Source organism: Carassius carassius, chromosome 31 (assembly GCF_963082965.1).
Source record: "Carassius carassius chromosome 31, fCarCar2.1, whole genome shotgun sequence".
NCBI classification, from domain to species: Eukaryota; Metazoa; Chordata; class Actinopteri; order Cypriniformes; family Cyprinidae; genus Carassius; species Carassius carassius.
The window spans coordinates 15,941,991-15,951,483 of record NC_081785.1 but is presented as its reverse complement, the minus strand read 5'-3'; the positions used below and the strand labels follow the sequence as shown (position 1 = coordinate 15,951,483).

The following is a 9,493-nucleotide window of genomic DNA, read 5'->3' as shown; positions in this document are numbered from 1 at the left end:
TGGATGCAGTTTGTTTTTCCGGGGCAGCAACGGAGTGGATCAAGTGCGTTTGTGTGTTCTGGTCATTTGAGTGACGAATGTTTTATAAACAAGGCCCTGGATTTGCACATCGTTTGCTATTAAAACATGGAGCCGTCCCTGTGATAAAAGACCCCATTCATGTAAGTACAATTGCATCAGATTTCTGTTTTTTTTTTTTTTTTTTTTTTTTGAAATCAGCACATACGTTTATATATGTTAATGGAAACAACACGAAACATCAGTATTATAGCTCTGCCCACGGCACGCCTCCAGGAGCTCGGCTTTTTCTGAAAAAGCTGTATTTTTCTTACTAAAGACTTTTTGGATATATGAAGGATGCAGTACTACTCTAGGTACTCAAGATTAAGATTAAGTGAAACTGTGTATGTTATGTATCCTTTAACAACTGAAGAACAAAAGAAAAGAAGAACCTTTGGGAAATAAATCACAGAGTTACCGTGAGGGGTTCTTACTTTAGTTCTGGTAACATAATATAATTTTTGTAGAATGTATTATATGAATGTTGAGAGTGGGATATGTCCACTGATCTAGAATATATATATATATATATATATATATATATATATATATATATATATATATATATATATATATATATATCATATACCGATCAGTGGATATGTCTAAACTTTTGGTCCAACCACGTGATGTTTGTCGCTGTCTCGTACTAACCGCCTCGTGTTTATTTTATATATTAAATAAAACTCTTATATAATGCCTAACAACTGTGCATCTACTTTTTTAATTATAAAAACGAAAGATGAAAACCTTTTCATCCTGTAGGTCCTCTTTGCACATTTCACTTGATATGAGTACAAAAAGATTGATTGAATAATTTTAATCGTGTATAATATTTTAAATTATCAATTGTGTGTATTGTTTCTGTTTTGTTTTTCAGTTTTGTAGCCTGTCAGAGCCTATGCTATGGTCTCTCTATGGTATTATAGAATTTTATACGATTCTATGATGTTCCGTGTGCTTGACTGTGGGGTTTACAGAGTAAATGTCTGTCTTATTGCCTTTCTCAGAGCATGTCAGAGCGTCTTTGAGGAGCAACATCGATTTTTCACTAAGCATGAGCTGGGCTGTAGAAGAGTGGAAGGATGGCCTTCCTGCAAAGGCTTTACAGAAGATCCAAGAGATTGAAGGCCAACTTGACAAGTTAAAGAAGGAAAGACAACAGAAACAGTTTCAGCTGGATTCCCTTGAAGCTACATTACAAAAACAGAGGCAAAATGTCAGTTACCTGAGAAGCAGTGGAGTAGATTTCCTCTTTAGCATCTTAATAAATGCAATTAAATATGCATCACATGTATCTCATATTTCCCTACAGATGGACGATGAGAAAAGTGAAGCATCTGCCCTTAAGAGGGAAGATCAGTCTTTAGTAGAATCTTGTGAAAGTCTGGAAAAGTCTAGACAGTAACTTACGCATGACATCCAAACTAAGGAGCAACAGGTGAATTATCTGGAGCGTCAACTCAAGTCGTGCAAGAAGCAGGTTGATAGACTAGAACAAGAGGTCAAAAAGTAAGTGCACCGTTTTTAATACTTTACGTTGTGCCTAAGCTATCAACATTATATCATAATTTTTTAACATATTTTTTTTACTAGCCAAATAAGACTCATCCTGGCTTAATTGTATCGATTGCATTCAGGTACAAGCATGAATTGGAACGGTGCCAAACTTCACATGTTTCAGAAATCCAACAGTTTAGTACGCAACAGAAAGCATTTGCCACCCCTGCGACAACTAATCATTGGCAACAGGGTAAGATATGAGTTACGGAAAGCAAAAAGGCAGTTCACAATGAATGCAACACAATGTAACACTGTTGTAATTCAATTTTCAGACTCAAAAATAAGTGACCTACAGGAGGAGCAGAAAAGATTGGAAGCTGAAATCAAAGTTATGCATGTAAAAGTAAGTAAAATGCATACATATTTTGTGAAAAGAGCCTTGTAGCTAGTTATTATATTAATCTACTAAATAGTAACAATGAATCTCCTTTTTTTTTTTCTTAACACTTTGTAGCTTCTGAACCAGTCTGCAGTCAGCCATAAAGACATTGCAAGACAGCAGGCAGGGTCCTCAATTTTCCCTTGGCAGCAAGACCAAAAACACAGTCATCAGTCTCTGACTGTGATAGAGACACCCTCTAGGAGAAGAAACAGACCCTCTGGGATGTCATGGTCTTATGATGACACACCACTTAATCCCCACCAGCAGTTCACATCAGGCACTCCACAGCTGGATCACAGCAGATGGAACAATTTAAGAATATAAATCAAGGTTGGTCTGATCTTACAGATAGATTTATTTTTTTATGATGTAAATAAAAATATACTTTTGAATACAGCACTACAGTAATAGTCTTCATATGCCTTTAGGTAACACATTTTGTTTCCTTTTTTCTCTTTCTTATGCTGCTCAGATTTGAGGTCAGGGGTTTCTGAGTTAGAGATCCGTCTTCATGCTCAAGAGAAGGAAATGAAGAATCAGATCAATAAAATCAGTGAAATTCAAAGTCAACATGAAATGGCCAGGAAAGATCTGGCAGAGAAGGACAAACTCCTCAGCAAGTCCAGAGATGAACTCACAAAGGTTACAGGGCACTGTATGAGCAGTCGGTCTCTAAGGTAATGTACTGTAGGTCAGCTTAATGCATTTATATTTTATCTTATCTTTTAAGTTAAGTTATTAAGTTATTTTATATATAGTGGCCCCAGAAAGTATTTGGAGACTTAAAAACACTTAAATTATATGAATGTCCTTGTATAATATTACAAAATGTTAAAATAAATAACATTTATTTTAAAACTAACATAAGCACACTTTCAGGAAAATCATTGCACAAAAATATTTAGAACTATTTTGCTTCAAAATTGTGGTTGTTTATTAAAAATAATTGTTACTTGGCTTGATGTTTTAAAATTGATTAGATTTTATATATAGGTTACAAGATATTCCAGCGTTAGGTGTCCAGTTTTAGAGGCCACTGTATGTATTTTATGTGTTGTGCAGTCATTTAGTTGAACAATAGGTTATATTGTGTGAATATAGTATTTGATCTTTGATTGATTTGCCTCCTCAGTGTTCATCCCTTGAGATGAAGCTGAAGCAGGTAACAGAGGAGATGAACTGTGAGAGACATAATCAAGGACCAGGAGAGAGAAAATCAAATGTCTTGTCTTACTGTCAAATACAATTCATTTAACATGTTAAAGGGGTCATAGGTTGCTTTTTTAAAGATCATTATTTGATGTATTTGGTGTAACAGAATATGTTGACATGCTTTAATGGTCAAAAAAACACATTATTTTTCATATATTGTACATTATTGCATGTCCTCTATGCCCTGCCTCTCTCAAACACGTAGTTTTCTACAAAGTCCCTCCTTCCGACAAGCACAGTCTGCTCTGATTGGCCAACTGATCCAGTGCGTTGTGATTGGCCGAACACCGCAAGCATTGTTGGAAATGTAACGCCCCTTTTCATAATCTTGAGCTTCTTCTTTCAAAATAAATGTAAAGACAGTTAATAATGTCCTTAGTTTTACCATCAGTTCAAGCCCGAAAGGGGAACAAGAGTCACGTGACAGACACAGTGATGAAGCTTGTATGTGTTTGCAGTACACAAGCCACAGACGGTTAAGACAGCTGACTCTACTGTTTGACCGTCTGTTCCTCTCTCTCTCTCACACACACACACGACAGGCAAAACTCTGCATTCAATAGAAAATACTTTAACTAAAAACAAAACATACTTACAGTAGCTGATTCAGAAGCACCAGATTATCATGGTAAAGTCAGAATTACCTTCTCTCCTAGGTTTACGAAACGGTCATCCAAAAAATGCATTGCTGCGCTGTTGTTATCTTAAAGATTACTAAATGCATCTACTTTCGGAAGGCCAAATAAAGTGATTTTGCTTTTTCCTAGATACACACAGCATCTCCCTGACATGGCTGCTTCAACACTAACTGCGGTTACTCAAACCACACCTTCTTTCTTTGTCTGACAAATATTTCCACATTGTGACGTAGACATTTGGGTGTGTGTTAGAACGAGCTATTTTAGGGGGGGCATGGCTTAACTTTGATAAAGAATATCTCTTTGGATTTGAGACTTAGTCTTTGCAACTTTACAGATCTTCTTCATACACCAAGAGCTTCTAACACTCCAAAGAGAAAGGAAAACTTGAAATCGCATTATGTGATCCCTTCACATTTTTCTGAATAATGGATTAGTTAAAAGTGACAATTTTTTTGTCCTCTTGCTCATTTCAGGAACTTGCAAAACTTCAAAGTCTTATAAAGCTCTTGATCAGCAATTTAACCAGGTGAAAAATAAAATGAGTATGGAGATCCAACAAGCCAAAAAAGACTACAGTGTTATGCAGTCAGATATGGATAAGGTAATTACAAAATCCAGCTATGAATTAGGTTTTAGGAATGTTATGAATAAAACATTTCTGTTTATTATAGTTCTCCATTTGTTTATTGTACCCAAAAATGCATAATCACAATTAAATATGATTGGTTTCAAAGGTAACTGCTCTAAAGAAAAGAATGAAAAGTGTCAAACAACTTGAAGTGGAAAAACAAACTATTGAGCAACACCTTGCCAAAAGCTGAACAATGATGGATGATTTAAAAATTATGTTTCAAGTTTATTAAAAATGTACCAAATAAGTGAACCATATTATAACATTTTTATGTAAATAATCAAAAGAAATACTTAATCTTATCATTTTTACTTGCTATTTTCAGTTAAGACACAAACCCAGAGTGAAGAACTGACTGAGCTTCACAAAAAATTGGACCATCAAAGTGCATCATCTGCTCAAGAATTGGAAAATACCAATAAAAACTCTGGCTGAAACAGAAGCAATGAATATGAACTCTTGCAAACACTAGTTGATGAAGTTGAACTCAAAGCCAGTAAGATTTGTGCTATGGAGAAAGAAAATGAAGACCTCAAAATGACCTCAAGCTCCTGTCAGATTATGAGGCTCTTCTGCAGTGGAAAACCAAAAAGGAACAGTTGATTAATAACACTGATTCCAACCGAGAAGAAATGCTGAGTAAAATTGCAGATCTATAGAGTGACAAGGCCAAACTCAATGATGCTCGTGAGGGTCTCCAGAAAAGGATGCAGGATTTTGAATTCTGGTCAGATTAATTCACTCAAAGGTGAACTGCTTGTAAAATGTGTGGAGCTGGAGGAAAACGGTAGAGTATATGAGGAGCTTCAACAGCAGTTTAGTGAGACACATCAAAAAAATAACAAGGAGATGGACAATTTGAAACAACATCACTCTGATGCAGGAGCAGGTGAGTGAGCTTGAAGCTATACTGCATCAAGAAACAAGTAAAGTGGAAGGATTGGAGAAGACCCATGTTCAACTCCTTGCCGAATATGAAAGTCCCTTCGACCTGGCTAAATCAAAGGACTCTATTATTGAAATGAAACCTTTACCTTGCAAGATGAGGAGCTAGAGAAATTCAAATAGGAGAAAGGCATGTTAGCTAAAGAATGTGAAGACCGCCTTGTACAAAACAAAGATCTGGAACAAGAAAAACTGAATGTGGAAACATCCCTGCAGGAGGTTCTTGAAAAGATTGCACTCTTGGAATCAGACCTGAAGTCTCAAAAAGATTTAAATGCAGACGTCCAACGAAAGTATGATGATCTTTGTAAAGTCAAAGAAGATCTAGAAGAGAAACTGTATTTAGTGGAAAAAAGGGAAAAATATCTTATTCTTGAAGTTGAATTTCTACTACAAAAGAACAAGTCTTTCTGCTCTCTTGAAGAGCAGTTTAATTGTCTTATTTCCGAGGCAGAAGAAACCAGAAGTTCCCTGGAGAAAGTAAAGGAATTACAAGTTCAGACCGCCATGGAGTTGGACAATCAGAAGGCAATAGCTGAGAATCTTGCTGAAGATATAGAACAAGAAAGAAGGAAGGCATCAAGCCTAGAGCATGATAATGCACAACTCAAAATGAAACAACAAGAGGTTGAATATAAAGCTAATGATCTAGATGAGAAGTACGAAAGCCTCCAGAAATTCCATGATGTTGTGTGCCAAGAAAAAGAAAATCTTCTTAAACAGGTTTCTGAAATAACAGAAGCACTTACCGAAAAAGATGCAATGGCAGAAAAGATTTTGTTAATAAAAACTGAGCTTGAAGCCTCAAATAATTTGTCTGCCACACTAAAGAATTCACTAGAAAGTCTTCAGAAACAGTTTGACTCATCTGTAGATGTGAATTTAAAAAAAATTTACAAGACATATCTGAAGAAAAAGTGTAGAGACAACTATTATGAACCTCACTGAAAGACACAACAAGGAATCTGAAGTTCATGTATCTAAGATGGAAACTCATCTTAAAAACCAAAATAGTTTAGAGGAGCAAATCAGTGTTCTTGGGGCAGAATTACAGATCAAATGCTTAGAGGCCAAAAATGCTTCAGTGAATCTTTGAAAGAAAACGTTCAGGAGGCTTAATCTAAGCAAGCTAAATCTTTAGTGGCACTGAATGAAAAAAACATTAACTTGAGCAAAATCAAAGTACAACTTGAAGTGTTGCAGATGGATCTTGAAGTTAATGAATCCTGCATTAATTCATTTGATACCCAAGTAGGGGCACTGTGAGGCAACATCAGTGTTCTGGAAGCAAAGTTAGGTGAGACTGAGGCACAAAGGTCCATCCTACAATCAGAGCTCGAGTCCGTCAAAGAAGACAAATATGCAAAGAGTGTACTTGAAGTGTCACAACTATCTGCATGTTTGGAAGAAATGCAGAAAGAACAACAATCCTGCATTAGTTCTGCATTAGTTGCTGAGTTGGAGTCTTTACATGTAACCCATGAAACAATTAAAGTTTCCCTAGAGCAAGAGAATTGTAAGCAGGCAAACCTTGAAGAAATGTCCAACAATCTTATGGAACAAAACCTTAAGTTGGAATCCGATATTCAGGAATTAAAAGCAGATGCCCAGAATTCCCAGGAGCAAATATATAAATTAAAGCAGGCAAATTATTCTCTGGTTTCTCAGATCAAGGAACAGCAAACTTACATAGAACAGTTTCAAACTGAGAAGATTCTTGTGGCAAACACTAATGCAGAAACACTAGAAAAAGAGCAAACTGCAGATGAGAATGACCAAGATATTTGTGAAATGCCATTTGCTAACACATCTATGTTGTCCATAGAAGGTGAGCATCTTGATTCACAAGAAGAGGCCCAAACATTATCGTTATCAGATGAGGATCACAAACACCTACCGCTGAAAGAGCAAATGCAAAATAAATCCAGGGAACTTGAGGAGAAATCTCATGTTCTTAAGGAGACTGTCAGAACCATGGAGGAGCAAACGGGTTAAAATAGAGCAACTCAAATCACAGCATGCTGAAGAGCTCCAGAGGATGGGTGAGCAAATCATCAGTATCAAAAATGTGTATGAGGCCAAACTTAAAGAAGAAAATCTTCGCAGAGAAATCTTGTCCTCACAACTGAAGGAAACCATGCAACAACTGCAGGAATTGGACCTTGCACCATCCTCCTTGCTGGCTACTGAAACCTCCCAGGTAACCTATGGATTTCACAACATAATCTCAGATGTTTTTTAATCAGATTTTATGCATCAGTTAAATGGCCTACTTAAAGGTGTTTTTCATTTAAAGTAAATTGAATTTGAAATGCATTTTTGCAATGGCACCAATACGGCATGAATAAGAAAATGACAGATCATACCTTTAAATCACTGCATTTTGAAAATGTACCTGGGTAAACTATAGATTTAAAGCACTGGTTGTATCAAAAGCTATTTGATTTCATTTATCGTCATTTGTATTCATATTTTTTTCCTATGTTGATCAGGAAATTGACAAAACACAAGAGAATATAATGCACTTTCAAGAAACACTTAAGGAAACTCTAAAGACACCAGAAACAGATCTTGTTCACTTGCAGTCCCAGTTTGAAGTCTTGGAATCTGAACTGGCAGTTAGAAAAGATTTGTGCTCAGACTTGGAGGGTAAAATTCAGGAAATGGAAATAGAGAAGACAAACAGCACAGACAAGTTGATGTCCATCACTCAAGAAAACAAGAAACTGAACAACCACATTGAAAAGCTGACAGAGGAGATTGATTCATTGAGACTACAGTTGCAGACCTCCAAATGCCAGCCCTCAGATGTTATGGAGATGATGGAAAGCTTAGAGGTGGCAAAAGGTGAGTGGGATGAGAAGTTTTTCCAGATTGAGAGCGAACTAAAAAGAGTGCATTCAGAGAAGGCCAATTTAGAGAAGCACATCCTGCCCATTGAGGCTGACATAGAAAAAATACAAGAACAGAAACAGAAGCAAGTGACAGAACTTGAAGCAGCTAAGAGGACAAATTGCAGCCTTGAACAACAACTTAATATAACTATGGCAGAAGGTGGGTGACTTAAAGAAGAGCTTATTTTGTGTGCTGCTGAAAGGGAAAGGGAAAATCTCTCCTTAATGAAGTGGAAAGAAAAGGCTGAGCTTCTGGAGACGAGAGAGATGAATACACAAGAACTTATAAAAGAGCTAGACGAGGACATTAGGATGGGGAAAAGACAAAACATGGTGACAGCTATCCAAAAAAATGATGCCCTGCTGAAAGAAAAAGAGCAACTAATTCAACAGTCTCAAAACCTTGATAATACAGTGGCTCTTTTTGAGTGAAGACAATACAAATATTTTAAGTGAATTGAACAGTTTAAAGAACAATGAGAATTTTGCTTCTGAAAACATGTCTTCCAAAATCCATTCACTAGAGCTTGAGAATATCAGGCTTGAACAGTCACTTGAACTGTCCCTTTTGGAGAAAGCCGAAATAGCCTCTAGGTTGTTTTCCACTCAGGAGGATGTAGCTCAGATGAGAAAAGGCAATGCAAAACTAAAGGTACGTATTGAATCTGATGAATGGAAAAAGAACCACACGAGTCTGTTGCTCAAAGCTGCACAGAGAAAGGCAGATGTTCTTCAGGACAACATTGAAAACCTTGAGAGAGAGAAAGAACTTTCTGACCAGAATCTAGAGGATGCCATTCTTCAAGCAGAGACTGCCAAAGACGAGCTTGAGAAAGTACAGGCTAAGACGAAAGAGCTTACCAAGACAATTGAAGAGATGGTCAGTGAGCTAAAAGATCTCAAGGAGGAGAAGTATAAACTTGAGCAAGAACTTAAAAAAAAAAAGAACAACCTAATCGACGAATTGCAGTTGTCCAATCAAGCAGCGACTGAAAAGCTTAAATCTGTGGAAAAGGCAAAAGTGGACCAGCAACAAATGATCGAAGACTTCCAATCAAAGGTTGGTGCCATGGAGGAGGAGCTTCAACTCCGTCGAGCAGATGTAGAATCGAAAGAATTGAAAGCACAGGATTTGACCACTCAGTTGCTGTCTTTGCAATCTGAA

General features: G+C 36.7%; 1 protein-coding gene and 1 pseudogene across 1 annotated transcript; both read left to right on the top strand.

Annotated features, from left to right (window-relative positions):
- Nucleotides 1-471: 471 nt before the first annotated feature.
- On the top strand, nucleotides 472-3,623 carry LOC132111649 (centromere protein F-like; annotated as a pseudogene).
- LOC132111927 (centromere protein F-like) lies at nucleotides 3,255-9,493 on the top strand (the record flags this gene model as incomplete). Its single annotated transcript, XM_059519541.1, has 2 exons — nucleotides 3,255-3,524; nucleotides 8,354-9,493. A coding segment is annotated over exon 2 (666 nt), but the record flags the coding sequence as incomplete, so codon positions are not given.